General features: G+C 44.7%; 2 protein-coding genes across 2 annotated transcripts in view; both read right to left on the bottom strand.

Annotated features, from left to right (window-relative positions):
- LAMB1 (laminin subunit beta 1) overlaps positions 1-1,849 on the bottom strand; it is a 73,666-nt gene extending 71,817 nt beyond the window's left edge. Inside the window, exons 1-2 of the mRNA XM_030540039.1 lie at positions 1,665-1,849; positions 986-1,158 (exon numbers count right to left, since the gene is read on the bottom strand). Coding sequence (XP_030395899.1) covers positions 986-1,158; positions 1,665-1,701 — 210 coding nt within the window. The 5' untranslated portion in view covers positions 1,702-1,849. The remainder of the gene's footprint in view (positions 1-985; positions 1,159-1,664) is intronic.
- Positions 1,850-16,540: 14,691 nt separating this feature from the next.
- Positions 16,541-26,426, bottom strand: part of LAMB4 (laminin subunit beta 4) — a 91,365-nt gene continuing 81,479 nt past the window's right edge. Inside the window, 7 exon segments of the mRNA XM_030554265.1 lie at positions 16,541-16,680; positions 18,583-18,601; positions 18,603-18,737; positions 19,763-19,939; positions 20,253-20,391; positions 21,156-21,186; positions 21,189-21,362. Coding sequence (XP_030410125.1) covers positions 16,541-16,680; positions 18,583-18,601; positions 18,603-18,737; positions 19,763-19,939; positions 20,253-20,391; positions 21,156-21,186; positions 21,189-21,362 — 815 coding nt within the window.

The raw sequence follows: 26,426 nt of genomic DNA, 5'->3' as shown, positions 1-26,426 counted from the left end.
AGATCTCACCAGTGCTGGGTAGAGCAGAACAATTACCTGCTGTGTCTTATATATGACATATACCCCAGAACAGCATTAGCCTTTTTTGCAACTGCATCCCATTGTTGACTCATACTTAATATATGATCCATTAAAACCCCTGATCCTTTTCAGAAATACTACTGCCAGTGGTGGCACTAGGCCTAAGCAGACTAAGCAATTGCTTAGGGCCCCAAGCAACTCAAGGGCCCCTGATTTAATATAACACTCAATATATTGTTCATCTTATTTCATGTAGCATTTTTACAAATGTATTTGTGTATGTTGTGTTGGTAGTATTTTTAATACTAAATAATGCAGTTACCATTGGCCAAATTACATACAAGAACATTTTGTGTTTAAATTCACCTGAACTACTATACTTCTAATCTGACTAGCACAAAAGATTCATCACTGTTAGAGAGAGGAGGGATCCAGCTCCCAGCCCCTGCAGGGTTGTTCCATACAGAATTTTCCTGGCTTTGGGCAGTCTAGTTTTAAATGTCACATGTGATGGGGAATCTCTCAAGAGGGCTGGGTGATGATCACCGCTTTCATGGCCATGCTGGGTGCTCACTGTTTTGCAGAGCTGGGGGCGAGGAAGGCTCTGTTTCAGGATCAGAGCTTGGGGGAACAGGGGAATGGGAGGTGCCAGAGGCTAGCACTAGGCACAGAGCCCCCACAGTGGGATGGTGGGTGCGTTGGCCCCCCCTCAGGACAGCATTTCCAGGCAGGCACAGCCTCTGCCCTTGTTCTCCCCACCCAACTCCCCCACTGCTTTCCTGGGAGAAGGTGCTTCCTTCCAACCCGGCAACCAGACAACCCAGAGCAGGAAACACAGGACGGATGCAACTGTGCAAACAAAGCTGAGCCCCAGGGATGCACTGGGCTTCCTGTCCGCCCCCTCCCCAGCGCCAGCTGTTTGCGCCGCGCAGCCAGGGGCCCCTCCCGCCGGCCGGGTCCTTACCTGGAGATGGCTCACGATGCAGTAGGGCTCGGGCCTGTGCAGCCCGCACGTGGAGCTGGCGGACAGCTGCGAGGCGCGGCCGATCAGCAGGTCGCCGGTGGCCGGGTAGCAGCTGCCCTCGGCGCACCCGTAGCTGTACTCCGGCTCCTGAGCCAGGGCGGCGGCCCACAGCCCTGCACGGGGGAAGGCAGAGCGGGTGAGGCGGGCAGGGCTGTGGGGGGCGCGCTCGAGGAGTGGGGTGCGGACACCCCGGGGCCGACGCTTGCAGAGCTACCCGGGGAAGGGGGGATGTTCCCACATGATGGGGGGAGGCAGAGGAGACCCCTCCGTCCAGCCCCGCGCCCCCCCCAGGTGAGCGCGCCCCCACCGCTCCAGGAACCCGCAGCCCCAGCTGTCTGCGCGGGAGGCAACGCTGGTCCTAACCTGGCCGGGCTGCCTGGCCCGGAGCAGCTGCGGGGACGTGCCCATAGGGGCCAAGGGCAGCTGCTGGGGGTGGGGCAGGAACTTGCCAGCCGAAGCAAGCTGGGCTCTGGGCGACCAAGCCCGCGGGGCTCAGCCCAGCTACCGAGACCCTCGGATCCCAAGCCACGGCTGGGCTGAGCGAGACAGGCCGGGCTGAGGAAGCCGTCCCCGCTACTGCCCTGGGGGACACAGGGCAGCCAGGAGCCGCGCGAATTACCTAGGAGCGCGCCAAGGTGCGCCTGGAGCCAGCCCATCTCCCCGCGCGCCGGGAAGGGAGGCAGGAGAATGCGCCGCCCGGCTTCGCCTTAGGTGCCTGCAAAGGAGACGGTCCCTGGCTGTGCCGCGTCCAACAGGAAACCGGCGTGTCCGCCTGGCTCCTACTGCCCCGCAGAGAAGAAACTTTCAGCTGGAGAGGGACGGGGAGGCGCCTTCACGCAGGCGCTGAAGGTGGGTGGGGGCTGCATCCCCGGAGCCAGGAGAGCTGCTGCTGCTACAGCGGGTTGCACAGCAGCTCCAGCCCTCGCCTTTGTTTCTGCCCACAACGCTAAATCGTGCTAGTTGTTCACAAAGTGCATAGTTCCTTCAGGCTACTGCACCTTTGCGTGAGCTGGGGAAATGGACACGGTTGGACACCCTGTTAGCTCACGCCTCTTAACTAACATTGTTAAAGGCAACTTAGCAGCTAGTGTAGACAGGGTCAAGGTGTGTTGCACCATGTGATAATGGAGCATAGTTAACCCTTCACCTAACGTTTTTAAACATAACAGCCTTGGTCATCACAAAGGGAAGTCAGCTCATTCATTCATCCAGTGGTTTCTGTCATGATCCATATTCCCAAGGTAATCATGACCTCAGGGCAACAGATACCCACTGCTATGGGCTGCTGATGGAGTTGAGGCCTGGCTGCTGGATGGGGCCTGTGTGGATGGGATATGTATAGTTTGACTGGGGAAGGGAGAGCTACCATTGACTTTACCATATACATTTGTAAGAGGTGAGTCATGGAAAGGTGCTGAAGCTCCCAAACACTCAAGGGCAACAATTTCCCTGTTAACCCCAAAAGGGAGGATAAGCAGAGAGAGGCTACCTTAATTTTTATTGTTATTAAGGGTAAAATTCATCTTCATAAAGTTCACACAATTATTAAAAGGTGAAATAGGGTTAAATGTACGGAAAGTTTTAGTCTTTGATTTGTTTTGAGGAGGTGGGTCTATTTTTCCTTAGCTGGACATATAAAGTGGTACTGTCAGATAGTTTTAGGTCTCAAATTGTGTGTTTTAAAGGTTTTACAAAGCCTTATATTAATAAAACTGTTTTCATGAAGTATTTCAGTCAAAATAGGGGTTGTGTATGTGTTGGACTGAATCGTTCCCCTGCAGTTTGTGATCCAAATGTTGCAGCATATGAGCACTGGGAAGAGAAACTGACCAGTCTGTTTTCATTGTCAAAGCTAAGTGTAATGAAGAAAAACAAACCAAATAAATGGTGAAAGTTAGAAGTTTGCAGTTTCAATAATCTAAGGCATTATTAGTAACACAGGGAAATAATTTTTAAATACTCTTTTTAACCTAGAAGTAAAACTTTAAAGGATAAAACAAGATGAACTGAATAGACTGTTTTATTCTGTGATCTGTGTGTGTCTGCTCACACACACATGAGCAACCAGTGGGGACTTAAGGTCCTCCTCACTACAAACAGAGCTGTATAAAGGGATCTAGTTATTACACAGTTGTCCCTCAACCCAGTTGCAAGATGATTCCATTTTAGTCCTGTCCACTCTGCAACTCCAGCTATGGTTTTGTAACCATTTGCAAGTAACTCAGTTTGCTTTATGTCTATACAGCAGCTTTTCTGTCATCACAGCTGTGTGTTTGCATTCATCCATTCATTCATTGCAGCCATTAGTGATTGTCTTCAAAAACTCAGGGAAGATGGGAGAGATTCAAAGGGACTGGAAGAGGGCAAACGTAGTTCCAATCTATAAAAAGGCGAATAAAAATAGAACAACCCAGGGAATTACAGATCTAGTCAGTTTAATTTTAGTACCCAGAAAGATAATGGAGCAAGTAATTAAGCTATCAATTTGCAAACACCCAGAAGATAATAAGTAACAGTCAACATAGATTTGTCAAGAACAAATCATGTGAAACCACCTAATAGCTTTCTTTGACAGGGTAACAAGCCTTGTGGTTGGGTGAAAATGATAATGTGGTATATTTTGACTTTAGTAAGGCTTTTAATACTGTCTCACATGACCTTCTCATAAACAAACTAGGGAAATATAACCTAGATGGAGCTATTCTAACAAGGGTGAGCAAACTTTTTGGCCTGAGGGAGGGCCATGTTGGGGAATAGAAATTGTATGGTGAGCCATAAATTCTCACAAAATTGGGGTTGGGGTGCAGGAGGGGGTGTGGGCTCTGGGGTGGGGTTGGGGATGCAGAGTTTGGGGTGTGGGAGGGTGATCTGAGCTGGGACCGAGGGGTTCAGAGGGTGGGAGGGGGATCGGGGCTGGGGCAGGGTGAGGGAAGGGGTGGGGGCTCTGGAGTGGGGCTGGGGATGAGAGGTTTGAGATGCAGGAGGGTGCTCTGGGCTGAGATCAAGGGGTATGGAGAGTGGGAGGGGGATCAGGGCTGGGTTGGGGCATGGGGAGAGGCTCTGGGATGCAGACTCCGAGCAGCACTTACCTCAAGCAGCTCCCAGAAACAGCAGCATGTCCCTTCTCCAGCTTCTACGCGGAGGTGTGGCACGGAGGCTCTGCACACTGCCCCATCCGGAGGCACCACCTCTACAGTCCCATTGGAGCACTGGAGGGGGCCATTAGAGCATGTAGGAAGTGGAGCGGGGCCATGCTGTGGCTTCCGGGAGCCGCATGGTGTGACCCCTGACCCTGCTCCCCGTTTGGAGTGTGGAGCAATGCTGAGCCGCGTGATGTGGCCCCCAACGCAGTGCTCTGGCCGGAGTGGGACTGAGCTGCGTGGTCTGACCCCTGACCCAGCACCCCGGCTGGAGTGGGGCCCAGTCTCTGGCGCAGCTTGCAGGCCGGCTTAAAACAGCTCGTGGGCCAGATCTGGCCCACAGGCCATAGTTAGCCCACCCCTGTACTATAAGGGGGGTGGATAGCTGGTTAGAAAACCTTTTCTGGAGAGTAGCTATCAGTGGTTCACAGTCAAACTGGAAGGGCATATCGAGTGGGGTCCCACAGGGATCTGTCGTGGTTCCAGTTCTGTTCAATATCTTCATAAATTATTTATATAAAGGCATAGAAAGTACAGTTATAAACTTTGCAGATGATACCAAACTGGGAGGGGTTGCAAGTGCTTTGGAGGATAGGATTAAAATTCAAAATGATCTGGACAAACTGGAGAAAATGGCCTGAAGTAAATAGGGCAAAATTCAATAAAAGACAAATGCAAGTACTCCACTTCAGAAGGAACAATCAGTGGCACACATACTAAATGGGAAATGACTGCCTAAGAAGGAGTACTGCGGAAAGGGATCTGGGTGTTATAGTGGGTCATAAGGTAAATATGAGTCAACAATGTAGTACTGTTGCAAAAAAAAGGAAACATAATTCTGGGATGTATTAGCAGGAGTGTTGTAAGCAAGACACAAGAAATAATTCTTCCACTCTACTTCACGTTGATAAGGATCAGCTGGAGAATTGTGTTCAGTTCTAAGTGCCACATTTCAGGAAAGGTGTGGACAAATTGGAGAAAGCCCAGAGGTGAGCAACAAAAATGATTAAATGACTAGAAAACACGATGTATGAGGAAAGATCGAAAAATTGAGTTTGTTTAGTCTGTTGAAGAGAAGACTAAGGGAGGCGATATGATAACAGTTTTCAAGTACATGAAAGGTCGTTACAAGGAGGAGGGTGAAAGATTGTTCTCGTTAACTTCTGATGATAGGACAAGAAGCAATGGGCTTAAATTGCAGCAAAGGTGGTTAAAGTTGGACATTAGGAAAAACTTCCTAAGTGCCAGGGTAGTTAAGCACTGGAACAAATTGCCTAGGAAGGTTGTGGAATCTCCATCATTGAAGGCTTTTAAGAACAGATTAAACAAACACCTGTCAGGAATGGTCTAGTTATTATGTAGTTCTGTCTCGAGCGCAGGTGATTGGACTAGATGACCAGGTGAGTTCCCTTCCCATCCTACACTTCTATGATTCTGCTTAACCATTACTTGAGTATATTCTGGGAAGGCATCTGTAACATTTTGGGGTGGAATCCAGACCAGTGAGAGATTCTGTCACCACCTGCCCTTTAAACTTGGGTGCCTTAAAATGCTCTACTGCTGTGGCTCACAGCCCAGCCCCCAACAGCATGCAGACAAACATGCAGTTCCCTGAGCCTGTGTGTGCTGTGCAGCCCTAGTTCCGTGCTCTGACCCCAGCAACCCCACTGTGCTCTCCACCAACCTTGGTAACTACTTACGCCAACATCCCCCAGTCCCAAATTTCCCCAAGACCCTCTGCCCTGAAATGTCCAGCCCTCTCCTGGAACACTCAGAATTAATAAGGTTTGTTGCTCCTTTAAAGAGACAAAAACACAGTTTATCCCTTTAACTGGAGTTAACAATCACTTCAATTCAAACATAGCGTGAGGATGGCTAAGACTAAAAATAAAACAGGTTTATTAACAAAAAAAGAGGTTTTAAGTTTGTTCAAATACAAGATATAAAGACAAAATGATCACAAGCAAATAAAAGTAAAAATATTTTCTAATGGCTGAGACCTAATTTAACAAGCTACAGTCTTTGTTCAAAGGAGATTTCTTAACAATTTTTTAATCTTTGCCATTTTCTATCAGTCAGGACCTTCCACAGATGTACAAGGGGCTTGTTTCACTTGTCTTCCTAGGTGAAAGATCTTTGCCTAAGCCGGTTTCTCACCTATATTCAGTTCCCAGAGACTTCAATCCCCTTGGCTGAAGGACCCATCTTTCTCTGGCCCCTTGTGTCTATCCAGTGATGGGTGTCAAGATGGTTTCTTCTCTCTCCTTATATCTTCCCAAACTCACTGTTTTGTCCCCCGACTCAGGATGACCTTTTGCTGTTCTTCCCTTCCTGTGGACTTCTCATCTCCTTTCTGATTCGTATGTAAATAGGGATTCCATTGGTTTTGGTCATATCTTCCTTAATTTCATTGCAGAGAGGTAGACAGCTTCCTTCCCTCTTGTCTGGGGAAAAATCCTGTGTTTAGTCACAGACTTTAAAGCATAATATAAGTGAGTATTCATAATTCCTTATATAGTGTTAATACATACATTTTGCAATGATATTAATCATCAGTGTGTCATTAGCTTTCATAAAAGATCTTACCTGGCATACTTTTATAGTACAGTAATATTGTATACCATTAGTTGATTCAATTATTTATCATTTGACACTCAGACCCCCTGTCTTTGCAGTTCAGTAAACTCACAACTTCTGGGAAAAGATGCCATGTGGTCTGGTGGAGACTTCATGCTGGTTCCTCCCCCACACTGGTGACAGTTGAGTTGTTACCTCCTCCCTTTGTCAGCGTGATGGCTTTGTTTACCTTTTATGTAAATGCACCTTCATTGTCTCTGCCTGATGACCAGGATTGTCAGCCAAGCAAATACACATTCCACTATTTAGGGCAGACTGGCCTTATGCATTACCTGCCCAACACATTTTAAGGACATAATTCTAGCACATATCCATAACTCTTTGTACATGCCCTGTACATACACCACATAAGAATATCAATGATCTGTTAGTTTTCCAATGATGTTACTTGCCACCTTTTGGGTCTATATCATGACAACAGTGTGTTAGGTGTAGTGAGTCTGGCAGGCCTGACAAGAATTGCTGACACAGAGTAAGTGAACTACAGATGGACTTGTGTGTCACAGTATCCCATAGTGCCTCAGCAGCAGCTGCCTGTGCCAAGACCTCTGTGTGTTTTGATTTTATTCCCCCTTGTCCCTTCTGCCTAGATTTATGGGAAGAAGAGGCTGTTCTGCAGCTCACAATGTTCAGTTATTTAGACAATGTCCAGCAAGAGAGAGTGCTGGGAATTTTAAACCAGCCCACATCTTCAGGGTGAAGGAGCCAGGTACATGCTCTGGGGCAAAATCTCCAGAGATCAGGCACATCAAAAAGCATCCTCATGGTGGAGGGAATGTGCACTGTGGGATGGATGTATGGCCGCTTACTAGTTAACATTAGCATAGCTGGAATGGTCAATGCAATAAAATACCAGTGTGCATGACTGCTGACAGGAATTGAACCATGTCCCAGATGAGGCAGCTAACTGCACAGTTAATATTCACCAGTTAGTAACCAATTATTAAGCATATGCTGTCAGGACGTAAATCATGTGTTTAACCAGCCATAACCCTAACTCTTTAGCAGCACTGTAAAAAGTTCATGTGTGTGGATGGGACCTCTGAATGTACACGAGGATCTTACTCATGTATCAGCACATGTCTAAGGTCTCACCTACCAAATGGAAGCGTGCTGCAGCTGGCTTCTCAGTCACAGTTCTACTTGAAGTGCAGTCTGGCCCTAAGGCTGTTTCTCATTAGTGGTGAATACTGAAACTGAGCACTTCTGCATGCAGAATTCTTCTTTCTTCCTCTGGACTCTGTGGGGGCAGGAGGGGATGTGGGTGAGACAGGATTTGCTGGGAGAGTGGAGCAGTTTGTTATTGTAATGGTAGCTTTCCTACCTCATCATCAATCACTGGGAAGGCAGGGAGGAGGGGATTGAGCAGCTGAGAGGGGCAAACAGTCACTTCTCAACTCCTACTCTTTTCTTCTGACCTAATTATTAAACTCCCTGGGCTCCAGAAAGGGGCACATATGGGCTTAATCATTAGGCAACAAAGCTAGCTTAATGCTGAGAAGAAAGTTTTACTAGTAAATAGATACTGGTAAGCTGGCCTGAAAGATGGAAGTATTTGCCTCCTGCTGTGGTTGCTGCTTTCTGGAAACTGTGAGAATAGAGAGAGGAAACATTTAGGCTGAAAGCAGAGCATAATTGTGGACTGGTAATTCAAAGAGTTACTGATTGAATATGGCCCCAGTCCTGCAAAGGCTTACACAGATGCCCAACTTTATGCTCATGAGAAATCAGTGAGACTGCTCACATGGAGAAAGCTTACAAACATGCTGTGATGCTGGTTGTTGGCGTCCTTTAATCTGCGAGAGACGGTGGGAATTGCAGCCTATGATGTAGATGATTTGCAATGTCTCATGTGCCTGAATAGTCCAATCCAAAATTTGCATGATCTTTGGCAGTTATTGCAAATGTATCTTGGTTTGGAGCTTCTTGCTTCCTATGGGCTCTTTTCTCTTCAAGCTGTAGAAGCCAGCTTCTGTCATGGACTTTGATACCCTGGTGGAGATGATAGCCCCACTTGTTATGATCACTTGCCAAGATTTTCCATGGTCAGGATCAATTTCAAATTCCTTCATATCTCACTTGCATGTGTCTTTATAGAGAAGCTTGCGACATCCTGTTGTTCTTGTTACCTCTGATAGCTCCCTGTACAGCATGTCCTTAGGTATGCATCCGTCTTCCAACCTACTCAGATGGCCCAGCCAGCGCCGTCGTCTTAGCTTGAGCAGGGCTGTCACACTTGGTAAATTTGCCTTTCAAAGAACCTCTGCATTGGTGACTTTATCCTGCCATTTGGTGTTGCGTATGCAGCATAAACAATGTAGGTGGAAACTGTTTAACCTTTTCTCCTGATGAGCATAAGTTGTCCATATTTCCCCCACCATACATGAGAGTTATGCTTGGTGCACTAGCATTTTGGTCTTGATGGTAAGCTTTGAGTTGTTCCATGCTTTTTTAGTTAGTCTGCTAAAGGTGGTGGCAGCCTTTCCAATGCAATCATTTACTTCTTCATCCAGTGAGAGATTGGTTATCACTGCAGAACCCAAATAGTTGAACTTTTGGACTACTTCTAGCTGGTTTGCATTTAAGGTGATTGACGGATCTTGTGGAACCTCCTGTCCTAATACAACCATTTTCTTGATGTTGATGGTGAGAGCAAATGCTTGACAGGCACTTGAAAGGCGGTCCGTGAGTTCGTAGTAGATCTTCATTGTAGGCTATGAGGGCAGTATCATCAGTGAATAGAAGTTCCCTGATTAGCACGTCTTTTACTTGGTCTTTGACTTAAGTCGGGACAGGTTGAAGAGTTTCCCATCTGATCTTGTGTGGAGATGCACTCCATCTTTCATGTCCTTAAACGCATAGTTCAAGAGTACCAAGAAGATTCCAAAGAGTGTAGGGGCAAGAACACATCCTTGCTTCACTCTGCTTTTCATCTCAAAGCTGTCTGAAGTGGACTCATCAAACTGGACAGTTGCTCTCACATTTTGTGGAATGAACGTATAAGACTCAGCGGTGGCTCCAGGCCCCAGCACGCCAAGCGCGTGCTTGGGGCGGCAAGCCGCGAGGGGCATTCTGCCGGCACCGTGAGGGCGGCAGGCAGGCTGCCTTCCGCGGCTTGCCTGTGGAGGGTCCGCTGGTCCCGTGGCTTTGGTGGACCTCCCGCAGGCATGCCTGCGGAGAGTCCGCTCCCGTGGCTTTGGCAGTAGCCGCGGGACCAGCAGACCCTCCGCAGGCACACCTGTGGGAGGTCCACTGAAGCTGTGGGACCAGCGGACCCTCCGTAGGCATGCTTCCGAGGGAAGCCAGCTTGGTGCGGCAAAAACCCTAGAGCCGCCCCTGATATGACTTAACAGGGTTTGTGGGCATCCTGTCTTTTCTAGTATTGCAAATAGACCTGCTCCGCTGATTGTGCTGAATGCTTTGGTTAGGTCCACAAAGGTGGTGTATAATGGTAGGTTTTGTTCTCTGCACTTTTCTTGGAGTTGACGCAGAGAAAATATGTCTATAGTTGATCTTCCAGCCCTGAATCCACAGTGTGATTCGGGGTAGACATGATTCACCAGCTGTTGTAGGCGCACTAAGATGACTTTTGCGAAAGCTTTTCCTGCTACACTTAGTAGTGAGATACTCCTGTATTTGTTGCAGTCACCCTTTTCGCCTTTATTTTTATACTAAGTTATGATGTTCACATCACACAGCTCTCTTGGTACCTCACTCTCTTTCCAGCATTTAAGTAGCAGCTGATGAAGATATGATAATAGGCTGTCTTTCCCACACTTGAGGATTTCCACTGGGATGCCATCTTTTCCAGGATCCTTGCCACTTGATAGCAAACAGGGCCGGCTTTATGAAGGGTGGAGCCCGATTTGAATACCTGGCGGTGATCCGGAGCTTCAGTGGCACTTCGGCAGCAGGGGGTCCACTCTGGGTCTTCTGTGGCACTGAAGGACCCCCCGCTGCCGAAATGTCGCTGAAGACCCCTGGAGTGGACACCCCCCACCCCCCGCAGCCGAAATGCTATCGAAGCCCCGGACCATCGCTAGGTAAGTTTAAAAAAAAAAAAAAAGGCGCCTAAGGCATGGGGTCCTCTTAGGCACAGGGCCCAATTCCAGGGAATCTGGCGAATTGGCCTAAAGCCGGCCCTGATACAAATCAGTGGCCTTGCTTAGCTCTTCTACAGTGGGCCCCACATCTAGCTTTGGCATGACTGTAGAGCTCGTATTTGGTCCAGTGGTTCCCTGGTGACTTTTCTTTCTTGTGCACATAGCTCTGAATAGTGCTGGATATTGGATGCTAAGCTAACTTCATTCTTCTGGGGGATTCTCTTTACTTTCTCACTTTTCTGCCCACCATTTTCACTGTACCCCCTAAAGAGTTTTAATATAGTCCTATCCAACTTCCTTATGCCATACATACTCTTCCTTACAGCTTAGCAAGAACAATATGGCAACAATCACACTGCTGACTATCACACTAAATCCAGCTGACAATTTCTCCTCTCCCTCCACCTTCTAGAAGCTTGAAAATTGGACTTTCAAAGCCAGGAGTGGACTAGCATTTTAATATTCATTCTTAATTTTATGTACACAGTTTTAGCTAAAACATAGTTGGCCATGTTCAAAGCTAAAATAAAGTTGAGCACCTTTTCTCTAGAATTAGACAGAGATGTATTTATGTAAACAACTCAAATTGGCAGTGTTTTCCAACGACAAGAGTTAATTGATTTTGTTATAGCACTTTTTAAAAAAGTGATAAAAATGTAAAACAGTGAACCAGAAATTATTTGCATACCTACATTAAGATGCCTTTGTTAGCATTAATCAAAGTTGTAGTTTGGCTCTATCATTTTCACATGAAAGCTATTATACTGTTAATACATATTGTGCACTGCCTTGGAGCACATTTGTGTTGAATAATAAGAATATCTCCACAATCTCATGTATTCCAGTAATTCCCCCACCCTACTACCTCTGCTCTCATAAACATAAAGCTACAACTCTGGAATTTTCTCTTTTATGGATCAAAATGCTGCTTCCCTTTAGATAAGGAATGTTTCACACAACACCCCAGCACTAGAACATGTAATGTTGAGCCTTTTATTACTGTAGAAAATTCTGAATTCTGTAAATGCTGGTGTGGTTGCAAGAGCCTGGGGTTCATTTTAACACTCAGCGCTGATCTTTGCACATGGCAGTAGCCATACAGTTCCTTCAGAAAAACTGAACAAAGTAGATAATGGGATATCCTTTATTGGACAAGGGAGGTGAGAGTTAACAGTAGTAATTTTACCCAGGTTAGGATCATTGTTACTCCATAGAGAAAACAAAAAATTATAGAGTTTGAAGTACTGTCTGATAATACCAAGCACTGAGACTGGGATTTTCAAATCCTAGGATTTGGAAGTCTAACTCCCTCCAGCTCCTTTGAATATCCCAGCCTGATGCTTTCTCTTTCCTGTGCTTTGCCTTAGTCATGCCTGTACAAAAAGAAAAAATCACATCTTTGTGTCTTATATTGTAAAATTCTTCTCATGTTCCTGTTGAAAAAAGCAAGTCTTAGCATGTTAAATCTGATTTTCCTGAAATGCTGCATCAATAGAGATATTAGGAACCACAGAACACAGATTTTCAAAACTTCATAGTCCTTTATATTCACTATTTAATAATAAATATTCTCAAAATGGTTTGTGTTGCACTAATGAAAAATGTGGGCATTCTCCAGTGGCAAAACTAATACCTCTCGGTGTTCATGAGTAGTAATCAAACAAGTTGTAGCTTATAGAGGTATTGATTTCAAATTCTGCTAAGATTATGCTTTCATTGCACTGTTAGTACTTTTTTAAAACACTGATTTAGTTGTAGATTAATTAGAGCTAAACAGGTCTTTCCCATCTTCGATCAGAGCTTTGAGATGTGGGTTTATGAACCCCAGGAGTGGGTTGAGTTAACCATCAGTATCTTGTTTGACCATTTAAGTGACACACCCTTTGCGATATAGGGCCCTGCTCCATAAACACTATGGGCAGGTGCATACTACAAACTTGCATCAGCATAGGCACCGCTGTAGCTTTTTTGATGAAGATGATCTAAGCCAGGGATCGGCAACCTTTCAGAAGTACTGTGCCGAGTCTTCATTTATTCACTCTGATTTAAGGTTTCGCGTACCGGTCATACATTTTAATCTTTTTCGAAGGTCTCTTTCTATGTCTATAATATACAACTAAACTATTGTTGTATGTAAAGTAAATAACGTTTTAAAAATGTTTAAGAAGCTTCATTTAAAATTAAATTAAAATGCAGAGCCCCCCGGACAGTGGCCAGAACCCAGGCAGTGTGAGTGTCACTGAAAATCAGCTCATGTGCTGCCTTTGGCACACGTGCCATAGATTGCCTACCCCTGGTCTAAGCTGACGGGAAATATTTCTCCTGTTGGTTTAATAACTCCATCTCCATGAGAGGGGGGATAACTACATCAGTGGGAGATGCTCTCCCGCCAACATAGTGCCATCTACACAGGGGGTTAGATCAGTATAACTACGTCACTTAGGCCTGGTCTACACTACGAGTTTATATCGAATTTAGCAGCATTAAACAGAATTAACCCTGCACCCATCCACACAATGAAGCCCTTTATATCAATATAAAGGGCTCTTAATACCGATATCTGTACTTCTCCCCGATGAGGGGAGTAGTGCTGAAATCGGTATTGCCATTTCGGATTAGGGTTAGTGTGGCCGCAATTCGATGGTATTGGCCTCCGGGAGCTATCCCACAGTGCACCATTGTGACCGCTCTGGACAGCAATCTGAACTTGGATGCACTGGCCAGGTAGACAGGAAAAGCCCCGCGAACTTTTGAATTTCATTTCCTGTTTGCCTAGCTTGGAGCGCTTGATCAGCACAGGTGACCATGCAGTCTCAGAATCAAAAAAGAGCTCCAGCATGGACCATACAGGAGATACTGGATCTGAACTCTGTATGGGGAGATGAATCTATTCTATCAGAACTCCGTTCCAAAAGATAAAATGCCAAAGCATTTGAAAAAATCTCCAGGCTATGATAGAGGCCACAGCAGGGACTCAGCACAGTGCTGTGTGACAAATGTAACAGAAAGCCAAAGAATCAAATGGACGCTCACGGAGGGAGGGGGACTGAGGACTCTAGCTATCCCACAGTTCCCGCAGTCTCCAAAAATAATTTGCATTCTTGGCTGAGCTCCCAATGCCTGAAGGGTCAAAAACATTGTCGCGGGTGGTTCAGGGTATATGTCGTCAATTCCCCCCTCCGTGAAAGAAAAGGGGAAAAAATCGTTTCTTGCCTTTTTTTCAGTGTCACCGTATGTCTACTGGATGCTGCTGGCAGACACGGTACTGCAGTGTTACACAGCAGCATCCCATTGCCGTCTCTTCCTGATGGCAGACGGTACTATATGACTGGCTGGCCTCGGTGAGGTCGGCCAGGGGCACCTGGGCAAAAATGGGAATGACTCCCGGTCATTCCCTTCTTTAAGCTTTGTCTCCTGGAGATTCAGTCCTTCCTGGAATATCATAGCAGTTGGAGGCTGTGCTTCTCCCCCACACCCTTTAATGTCTAATGGAGATTCAGTCCTGCCTGGAATATCATAGCAACCGGAGGCTGCCTCCCCCCCATTTTATCTCAATAAAGTCAGTGTTGTTTCTTATTATGCATTCTTTATTACTTCATCACACAAATGGGGGGATAACTGCCACGGTAGCCCAGGAAGGGTGTGGGACGAGGGAGGCAACAGATAGGGTTGTTGCAGGGGCACCCCCTACAATGGCATGCAGCTCATCATTTCTGCGGGATGTCTGGGGCTCTGACCCACAGCGGCTGTTTGCCTCTCTGGTTCTTTAGTAGACTTGCCTGATATTCTAGGCAAGACTGACTCTACCTTTAGACAAAATGTAAAGAAGGGAATGACCTGGGGAGTCATTCCCATTTTTGTCCATGCGCCCCTGGCCGACTTCACTGACAGCCGCAGAAGTACAATATGACTGGTAACCGTCATTGCCAACTTGCAAAGCAGCAGACGGTACAATAGGACTGGTAACCGTCTCTGCTAACTTGCAAAGGCAAGGAGATACTGCTGTGTAGCACTGAAGTACCGCATCTGTCAGCAGCATCCAGTAGACATATGGTGACAGTGAAAAAAAGCTAAACGGGCTCCATGGTTGCCATTCTATGGCGTCTGCCAGGGCAATCTAGGGAAAAGGCGCGAAATGATTGTCTGCTGTTGCTTTCACGGAGGGAGGATTGACTGACGACATTTACCCAGAATCATCCGTGACACTGTTTTTGCACTATCATGCATTGTGATCTCAACCCAGAATTCCAATGGGAGGGTGAGACTGTGGGATAGCTATGGGATAGCTACCCACAGTGCAACACTCTGGAAGTCAACGCTAGCCTCGGTACATGGACACACACTGCAGAATTAATGTGCTTAGTGTGGCCGCATGCACTCGACTTTATACAATCTGTTTCCAAATACTGGTTTCTGTCAAATCGGAATAATCCAGTAGTGTAGACATACCCTTAGGAGTGTAGATTTTTTACGCTCCTGAGCAACATAGTTATACTGAAGTAAGTGTGTAGTGTAGACCTGGCCCACCAAACATAAGTGCTCACTAGGACTGCTCTGGTAGTAATCACTATGCCTGGCAGCGTTTGCAGAATCAGGTGCATCATTGGTTTTTATAGCTATGACATCTTTATTATACAGCACTGTAACCTGTCTTTTTTCACGTGGATTAGATAAATTATATTACACGAGCTTTTGATCAAAATATTTCTTTAACCAAAGTTAGTGAATTTACAACTTATTCTAGTCACATTGGGAAGACTGGATTTAAACATCTGTATACAGCCACCTAGTGTGGGAGAGGAAAATTACAACCCATCACCTATGTCCTTTAATGGTCCGATGCTACATGAGAATACCTTCTGTGAACAAACAGGCTGCATGCTTCACTGGGCTGAGCAAGGCTTGCTCCTCCCTGCTGTGTCCCAGCGAAGGTGACCAGATTTTCATAGTGAATCCTGAAATCCCTGTCATGGGGGGACAGGGGTGGTGGTGAGGGTACATAGGGGACAGTTCTGCTTAGCTTCCAGAGGGTGTGCATGGGAGGATGACAGAGAAAAAGGTGCCTTTTCTTCAACCATGTAAACTCTCCATCCTCACACTTCCCAGCTTCCAGACCACCCTGTACAATTTGTCACTATACACACCAGAGGGCCATTGCAAGGACTCTCACAGGCATGAGTGGAGGTTCATCGAAAGGCCTGGTGGTGATGGTAGGTTTTCAACAGGTGAAAAACCCAGTAGGGAATAGCCCTTGTGGTGCATGCATCCTTTGAGCCTGTTACCTATGTCAGTGGCTGAGCTATATTCAGATTCTCCCCTTTTCATCAAGAGGAGCTAGTGTGCTTACTGCTGGGCGTGTCTGTAAGAGTCAGCATGAAAAACAGCCCCTGCTAACTTCTTCGAGTATTTTATTAACAGGTTTTTTTCTAGTGCCACGTAAATTAAACTGGACTGAAAACCAAAAGAAAATTATCTAATTCCATGTATCTAAATACTGTACGCGGCCCTGGCTTAGCAGAATACAGCCATTCAATTCTGAAAAGTTCAGAAAATGGTAAAAACAGAAGCTTGAGCCAATTTCCATTTCCATTTGAGACAGGATGTTTTACCAGGTCCTAACTTTTGCATGTAGCGTATTTGTTTTCTTACTCAGTAATGTCATTTTTTATGGCTATTACTTGATCTTCTAGTTGCTTTAGTTGATCAGTCTTATCTTGTTTAGTCTGATTCAGATCTTAGAGCTTCTTTGCCAAATCTGAAAGAAGAAAGTAACATTTAATGATGCATTTATTGTTGTGCATGTAAAAACTGTGGATAAAACACACGTGTTGTTATCAAATAGTTCCCCTGGAGAAATGTGTGTTGCCACTAACACTATTTGATAAGAACACGTGTGTTTTATCTGCAGATTACAACAGCCTTCAAGATGTTTATTTTTCCAAGTGTGCTTTTATTGTTAGCCATTGTGAGTAAGGCTTTGTCTGCGCTACATAGCTTTTAGCGACACAGCTTTGCCACTACAGCCATGCCGTTAAAAAGGCACACAGTGTAGTCACTGTTTGTCGGCAGGAGAGAGCTCTCTTGCCCACAAAAAAACTTCCACTCCCCATGAATGGCATTAGCTTTATCGGCAGGAGATTGCTTCTGCTGACAAAGCGCTGTTCACAGCGGCGCTTTTCCTCGACAACTTTTGTCTTTTTGGAGTGTGTGTGTGTTTTTTTTAACACCTCCGAACAACAAAAGTTTTGTCAGTCACTTGCCAGTGTAGACATAGCCTTAGTGTGTGGAGACCTTGTCTTTGTCAGCTGCTTTCAGTGGCGATGACTCAAATGAACTGAGCGCTCAGCAGTGTAAATAAAGGCTCACAGTCTGGCTCCATATAACTCATGCTCCTCTCCTTTATGGGAGTTTTATACAGGTAATTCCACTGGCTTCTGTGCAGTTACTCCAGATTTACACAAGGGTTGTTCAGAGGCCCCCAGTCTTTATCATGAAAACACATGCACTGATGATGAATCAAAACTGCATTTTTTCATGATGTGCAGTCCTAAGATTCCCATCATCATAGTTTCGGGGCCTTTGGACTGGGGAATGCTTGGAGACAACAGAACGGGGTTATTTTTCTTCAGTGGCTTTTCTCAAAGTTTATTCTCTCTTGTGCTCTCTTTCTTACCCCCCATTAACATCCAAAAGAATTTACTCCCATGCTGGCATTTGCTGATTGGTTATTTTTATAGGCCGCAGAGCCTGGTAGGAGCAAGCCCAGCGCTGACCCCAGTGCTGCTTTCTTTGAAATCGGTGATAAAACTTCCATATGTGTCAATGGATGCAGGATTGGGCCCATTCAGTAGACTGCTGCTATGTACTTTGATGGTTTGCTAGTGTGGTGATATTACTGTGATTTACTATTAACACACAGACTGTGACTCTAATAAAAGTAAAAACAACAAGGAGTCCTTGCGGCATTCTAAGGTGCCAGAAGGACTCCTCATTGTTTTTGCTGATACAGACTAACACGGCTACCACTCTGAAACCTGTCTAATAAAAGTGGAAAGCTGTGAAAAGCCTAATGCTCAAACAGCATCCCACCAACCTGTCCCAGCCACTCGGTGTTTGCATTCAGTTGTGCTTTACAGATATGCAAAGAATCCCATCAGGACACAAAGGGCCTGATTTTACAAGGTGCCGAATATCCTCAGTTCCCGTTGTCTCCAGTGGTACTTGTTATATTCCACCCCTCCCGACCCATCCCAAATTTTCACCACTTGAATAACTTTTCCCCATCTGCCAGGCAAACCTGCTGATTCCAATGGGAACCAAAGGTGCTCAGTACTGGGCAGGATTGTGCTTTAGGATTGTTGCGACCAGTGTGTTTTTAAATCAGTTCAGTTAAATCGTTGCAGAACCTCGTGTGGTCACGCTTACACTGATTTAAGCTTGGCTTATAGCAGCTTGTGTTAGAAAATGTACAGGCACAGCTAAACCAAGGTAACCAGTTTGAAACTTTGCACCAGTTTAACTATGTTGGTTTTTAAACTGATCGTAGGTAAGGTAGTGCACTGTGTATGTGTGTAGACAAGGCCTTCAGGTTATATTTCTGTCTTTCAGCATTTTCATATGTATTTCACTGCTGGGCATGGAAATGAAAGTGGGACACCTTTTATTCTTTTGATTTTTTTCTTCAGTCTCTTCAGCCAGTTTCTCTGCTGCTTCTTTCAGCTGCTTCAGTTTCTCTAATGTTTCTCTTGGAAGCCCTTTTATTTTTACTTTTTCTTGCAGAATGGTGTATTTTCTCTTAAGGTTTGCAAATTCCTGCAACAACAAACCAACCAACCCCACTTGATTTTGTGTAATGATGTGCCCTGTAATTTATTTGACCTACGAAGAAAGCAGAGATTTTTCTACCTCATTTACCACTCCTCTCTGTTTCACACATTATGTCGTTCATTCTTTTAAATCTAAAACTCACCCAGGATAAATATGCATTGGATGAAGCCCTGAAAATGCAAAATCTAGCAGAAATCAAAATAAAAACAGTCTTGCCTGTTGAACAATCCAAAATAAAGAGAGGATGGAGCTGGAAAAATAAACATAATTTAAGCAGAATTTTAAAAGATTGTGTTATTCCTAGTTTATTTCCCTTTATTGGTTTTGTGTTTGCTTCCATTTTAGACACAAGCCTCAATTCAGTTTTAATGAACTAGGCATAGCATAATTTTTACAAATTTGGTTTAATAATATTTACTTTCTGGCTCCATGCCTGCTTGGTTTTGGTTACTGTGAAGGTTGCAATTTGATTTCTGCTGGATTTCATGTAGTGTAGAGGCTCATTCAGTGCATACTTTGGCTTTTGATCTGTGGCTCTTTGTTAGCCATACACAGAATTCTGGAAAACTTCTACCTAGCTCAGTGGGTACTTAAGAATTTGAGCTATATTGAGCATCAAGGGGGAAAAACAAAACAGTTTTCTCTGAAGTCAAATGTGTTAAATGCAAGGGACAAGATTGTGATACCTTTCCTCCCAGTGAGTAGTATCTTGCCCCAGGATGTAATGTGCTATTCAATGGGAGTAAGGATATCACAGTCTGGCACAAGATTTGTGTTTGTTTAAATTGATGTAAGTAAACAGGACTATTGTTTGCTGGGTAAGTTAAAATGGGAAGGAAATGCTTCTGATTCTGTGCAACTCTAAACTGGATGGCATAATGGAAAATGTAAATAAATCTTGGGAGGCGCATATATGCATATTTACACTACACTTTTCATTCAAAAATAGCAAAAAACATGTGGGAAGGGCAGCAATTTTCTTTCTTGAATATGTGACAGAAATACATTACTTTATCTGTGTCCATAGCTTGCTTTTGTGCCTGTTCTGCATCTGCTTTTGCATTTGCAGCCTGGTTCCCATTCATCAGCATTTTCCTCTGCAGCATAGCAATTTCAACTTCCAGCTCAGACTGTTTTTCTGAAAAGTCCTTTAGTTCATCACTTGTCTTATTCACTTGATTCTCAGTCTATAGGAAAACAACCAGAAGGCCATACTCCCTTTATGCAATGTATAACTAACCTGCAAAACTCACCACTGAATGATATTAAGGCAAACAGATTAACAAGTCCTCTTTAAAGTGGAACTGGTGCTATATCTGGGCCAAAATCTGTTCACATTTACACTGGTCTAAATCTGCAGTATCTTTGAGATCTTTGGTCGCAATCCAGATTTTAGAAACAGGCTGTAATTTAAGTGAATTGCAAGAATCATAACATAACATCACACAATAAATGGATTAAAAAAGCTATAATCATTGGCAACATTGTACATGAAGATACCTGTGAGATTTTTGTCTTAATTTCTTGTATCTCTCCATTTAACCTTACGAAGGTGTCTTTGGTTTGTCCTTTCGTGCTTTCAGCTTCCTTCAGGTTATTTATCAGTTCGTCAAGAGGTGGCAGAGCTTTTGCTGCTTCCCTAAAATAGTTGTATAATATTGTAATGTGTAAATCCAGTAAAAGGCATATCCTCAAATCCCTTTATACCCCCAAACCCAGAAATGCATTACTAGTCCCCTGGTTCCTTGAGCCCAGTATTCACCAGCTCTTCCAAAAATCTAGAATTGCTGTGCCCAATGGGATGGGAAAGCAACCCATCAAAAAGAGAAATCGAGATAGACTTGAAAGTTAAGTTTGGGGTGTGATGTGGCAGGCTGGCTTATGCTGCGCTATCATTCAGGAGGCCAAGGAGCTGAATACATTTTCCTTCTCCACACATTCCTACTCTGGTTGCATATCACCATTCAAACCTCTCAATGAATGAGGTCTCAAATGAAGTGAAGAGCTTCCTTGGGTTGACAATTCTGCTTGGCTAGTTCAGCAGGCAGAGCAGTCAAGAGCTAGCAGAGATGTAGGCCCAGATCCTCAAAGGTTTTTAGGAGCCTATCTTCCATCAATGGGAGTTAGGTGTCTAAATACATGAGACGATCTGGGCTGTAGCCTTTGATGGTTTACATAGCTTTGTGTAGTGAGAAAGGTGTCAGATCATTACCATTGGAGGGAGGCTCCAGTGCAAATGAAAAGTAGGAACATGCTGTAAGGAAAGCCCTGAACTTATCTGCTGTGTAGCCCTTCCACCTGGTGGCTGGCATACTGAATGACCTCACTAATGAATTTGCCCTTGGTACTTGCACTGCAATTTCATTTAGATTTATCACATCAGTAAGAGAATATTCTACTCACTCAGCTTGTTTTGCTTCCACCAGAAGTTGTGAGCATCTTTCCTTTGGTTATTTAACTTGTTCACATTTATTTCATAGTCCTCACAGTGTGTCACAAGGTTCCTGATTTTATCAAGCATATTTGTTAGCTTTTGTGGAGTCCTTGGAAGGTTTACGTCTAGAACATGCTTTGCAACCTTCTCTATATCTTCTGGAGGTGCACTTTCATCTTTAACAAATAGAGTATAGAACATAATAAGATGTACCTTTCTGCACAGTGAAGTTTAAACTTTGGTACAATGTCATGTATGCTGAGTTTTGTAGGCTAATAAAGTTGACAAACAAAGCAAGGCGGGGTCAAGCAATTCTTTCTCCCTTTTTTAGTGTAATGTTATATTTCAAGGTGCTGTTAATCCGTTGTCAGAGCAGGATAAAATGGATTTGAGCCTACTTTGAACTGGTGTATTCAAATTTGGGTGTAAAACTCAATCTCCAGAGGGTTCTAACTCACTGATGTATGCAGTGTTGTTGTAGCCATGTCAGTCCCAGGATATTAGAGAGACAAGGTAGGTGAGGTAATATCTTTTACTGAACCAGCTTCTGTTGGTCCAATAAAAGATATTATCTCACCCTCCTTGTCTCTCTAGATGATTGACACATTTTGCTGTGTTGTGCAAAGCCCATTTCTCCCCCTATCATAACTCTAGTCCCAGATTTGGACCTTAGCGTCCAAAATATGGGGGTTAGCATGAAAACCTCCAAGCTTAGTTACCAGATTGGACCTGGTACTTGCTGCCACCACCCAAAAAATTAGAGTATTTTGGGGCACTCCGGTCCCCCTGAAAAAAACCTTCCCTGGGGACCCCAAGACCCAAATCCCTTGAGTCTCACAACAAAGGTAAATAATCCTTTTTCCCTTCCCCCCTCCAGGTGCTCCTGGAGAGATACACAGACACAAGCTCTGTGAATCCAAACTGAGTGACTCCCCCTCTCCGTTCCCAGTCCTGGAAACAAAAGCACTTTCCTCTTCACCCAGAGGGCATGCAAAATCAGGCTAGCAAATCCAACACACACAGATCTCCCCCTGATTTCTTCCTCCCACCAATTCCCTGGTGAGTACAGACTCAATTTCCCTGAAATTTCCCAGTAAAGAAAACTTTAACAGGTTTTAAAAAGAAAGCTTTATATAAAAAAGAAAGAAAAATACATACAAATGGTCTCTCTGTATTAAGGTGACAAATACAGGGTTAATTGCTTAAAAGAAATATGAATAAACAGCCTTATTCAAAAAGAATACAAATCAAAGCACTCCAGCACTTATATTCATGCAAATACCAAAGAAAAGAAACCATATAACTTACTATCTGATCTCTTTGTCCTTACACTTAGAAACAGAAGATTAGAAAGCAGAACCTACTTCTCCAAAGCTCAGAGAAAGCAGACAGACAGACAAAGACCTCAGACACAAAATTCCCTCCACCCAAAGTTGAAAAAATCCGGTTTCCTGATTGGTCCTCTGGTCAGGTGCTTCAGGTGAAAGAGACATTAACCCTTAGCTATCTGTTTATGACACCCCCCACCCACCAGATCAAAGGGACACCAAGGTGAGTGTTGTGGGAACATGGCCAAAATGTTTAGAAGGTGACTTGGGTGAAATAAATATTTTAAAAGTTTGTGCTAATGTTGCAAAACAACCTACCAAAGGTTAAGCACTAGAAATGACAGTGGTATGCTGTTCAGGGGGCACCATTAACTCCTTCATTCCTGAGGGGTAATTTTCTTAGAAATATTTAACAACAAAGAACAGAAACAAAAGCTACTACACATGGCAATGCTTAGTGTGGCTGAGTTAACATTGCCATAGGCACCTTAACTTTAGTATTTCCTGCCTTTTTAATTTGTAAATAAGAGCAATTATGAATGATTCATTCACCATCATTATCAAGGAAACAAAATCTACAAATTACTAGGACTTATGCACAGTTTTGCCTTTATTTTTGATAAAGTAGTTTAATTGTCTCATTGCAAAGGATGACTCTGTTCCCAGCTGTCACTCCACCACAGCAGGCTGGATGCTACTGGACTGCCAACCCCAAATGTTCAAAGATTATAAATCAAGCCACTAAAACCGTGAGACTGGCTTAAAAATCTTGAAAAATCAGTAAAGCTGGGTTGTTGTTGTTTTTACTTGCCTTCTGGGGTTATTATTATTATTTTTTTTTTAACCTTTAGGATTCACCTATTTCCGCAACAATGAGGCCTGGAAACTTTTTATTTTAAAATGAAAGCAGAGATTCTTGACTTGACTTCAGGACTAGGCTCTATGAACACCACCAAATATTGTGAGATTCACAAGAGTTGGTGTTATAACCTTAGTCCCAGATTTGGACCTTAGCGTCCAAAATATGGGGGTTAGCATGAAAACCTCCAAGCTTAGTTACCAGCTTGGACCTGGTACCTGCTGCCACCACCCAAAAAATTAGAGTGTTTTGGGGCACTCTGGTCCCACTGAAAAACCTTCCCTGGGGACCCCAAGACCCAAATCCCTTGAGTCTCACAACAAAGGGAAATAATCCTGATTCCCTTCCCCCCTCCAGGTGCTCCTGGAGGGATACACAGACACAAGCTCTGTGAAACTACGCAGAGTGATTCCCCCTCTCCGTTCCCAATCCTGGAACAAAAGCACTTTCCTCTTCACCCAGAGGAAATGCAAAATCAGGCTAGCAATCCAACACACAGCTCTCCCCTTGATTTCTTCCTCCCACCAATTCCCTGGTGAGTACAGACTTAATTTCCCTGAAGTAAAGAAAAACTCCAACAGGTCTTAAAAGAAAACTTTATATAAAAAAGTAAGAAAAAATACAAATAGTCTCTCTGTATTCAGATGACACAATACAGGGCAATTTCTTAAAAGAATATTGAATAAACAGCCTTATTCAAAAAGAAGACAAATCAAAGCACTCCAGCACTTATATTCATGCAAATACCAAAGAAAAGAAACCATAGAACTTACTATCTGATCTCTTTGTCCTTATACTTAGAAACAGAAGACTAGAAAACAGAACTACTTCTCCAAAGCTCAGAGGAAGCAGGCAGACAGACAAAAGACTCAGACACACAATTCCCTCCACCCAAAGTTGAAAAAATCCGGTTTCCTGATTGGTTCTCTGGTCAGGTGTTTCAGGTGAAAGAGACATTAACCCTTAGCTATCTGTTTATGACACGCCCCCCAAATTGCAGACAGTGGGGAAGCTCACTGGCGGCAATTTCCTTCTAGAACTTGAAAATAAACAGATCAATACAACACATGCACCTTTACATATACTACTAAGTATATAACTAACAGACTTTTACATGTTAAGAACACTTTTTAACTACTGGATTCTGGGAAACTCTCACGGGAGAGTGCATCAGCAACTTTGTTAGAAGCTCCTGTGATGTGTTGAATGTCAAAATCAAAATCTTGGAGAGCTAAACTCCAACGAAGAAGTTTGTTGTTGTTCCCCTTGGCAGTATGAAGCCACTTCAGTGCAGCATGGTCAGTTTGTAGTTTGAACCGCCGTCCCTAAACATATGGGCATAGCTTTTCCAGGGCGTACACAATGGCATAGCATTCCTTTTCACTGACTGACCAGTGACTTTCCCTCTCAGACAGTTTCTTGCTGAGAAACACGACAGGATGGAAGTTGTGATCTGTTGCTTCCTGCATGAGCACTGCTCCTATACCACGCTCAGATGCATCTGTGGTTACTAGGAATGGCTTGTTAAAGTCCGGGGCCCTGAGCACAGGGTCAGACATGAGCATCGCCTTAAGCTGAGTAAAGGCCTTTTGAGACTCATTAGTCCACTTAACGGCATTTGGCTGGGTCTTTTTGGTTAGGTCGGTCAATGGGGCAGCGATTTGGCTGTAGTGTGGTACAAATCGCCTGTAGTATCCGGCCAAGCCTAAGAAGGATTGGACCTGTTTCTTTGACCTTGGGACAGGCCACTTTTGGATAGCATCCACCTTGGCCTGTAGGGGGTTTATGGTTCCTCGACCCACCTGGTGCCCCAGGTAAGTCACTCTGTTTTGGCCTATTTGACACTTTTTGGCCTTAACAGTTAGTCCTGCCTGCCTGATGCGCTCAAAGACCTTTTCCAGGTGTAGTAGGTGTTCGGGCCAGGAGTCTGAAAAAATGGCCACATCATCGAGGTAGGCAACTGCAAATTCTCCCAGTCCAGCTAGTAGACCGTCTACCAGCCTCTGGAAGGTGGCGGGTGCATTTCGAAGGCCGAAAGGAAGGACATTGAATTCATACACCCCCGCATGGGTGACGAATGCTGACCTCTCCTTGGCAGGTTCATCTAGCGGTACTTGCCAGTACCCCTTGGTTAAGTCTATTGTAGAGATGAACTGGGCACGTCCCAACTTCTCCAATAGCTCATCAGTGCGTGGCATTGGATAGTTGTCCGGACGAGTTACCGCATTTAGCTTACGGTAGTCCACGCAAAAGCGTATTTCCCCATGTGGTTTGGGTACCAGAACCACTGGAGATGCCCATGCACTGGTCGATGGGCGGATTATACCCATCTGTAGCATGTTCTGGATCTCCCGTTCTACAGCAGCTTGGGCATGAGGAGACACTCGGTAGGGTGGGGTTCTGACTGGGTGAGCATTACCTGTATCAATGGAGTGGTATGCCCGTTCAGTCCGTCCTGGGGTGGCTGAGAACAATGGGGCGCAGCTAGTGCACAGCTCCTTGATTTGTTGCCGCTGCAGACGTTCCAGGGTGGTTGAGAGGTTCACCTCTTCCACGCCACCATCTTTTTTCCCGTCGTAGTAGACACCGTCAGGCCACTCAGCATCATCTCCCTGGACTGTAAACTGACTAACCTGTAAGTCTCTGGAATAGAAAGGCTTGAGAGAATTAACATGGTACACTTTAGGCTTTAGTGAGGAATTGGGAAATGCTATGAGATAGTTTACAGTTCCCAGGCGCTCTTGGACTGTGAATGGCCCTTCCCATGATGCTTCCATCTTATGGGCCTGTTGCGCCTTCAAGACCATAACCTGGTCTCCTACCTTGAAGGAACGTTCTCTGGCATGTCTGTCATACCAGGCCTTTTGCTCTTTCTGAGCATCCTTTAGGTTCTCTCTAGCAAGGGCTAAAGAGTGTCGGAGGGTGCTTTGTAGGTTGCTTACAAAGTCCAGAATGTTAGTTCCTGGAGAAGGCGTAAACCCCTCCCATTGCTGCTTCACCAACTGTAATGGCCCCTTAACCTCGTGACCATACACAAGTTCAAATGGTGAAAA

Source organism: Gopherus evgoodei, chromosome 1 (assembly GCF_007399415.2).
Source record: "Gopherus evgoodei ecotype Sinaloan lineage chromosome 1, rGopEvg1_v1.p, whole genome shotgun sequence".
Taxonomy (NCBI): domain Eukaryota; kingdom Metazoa; phylum Chordata; order Testudines; family Testudinidae; genus Gopherus; species Gopherus evgoodei.
This window is presented reverse-complemented; position numbering and strand designations above follow the sequence as displayed.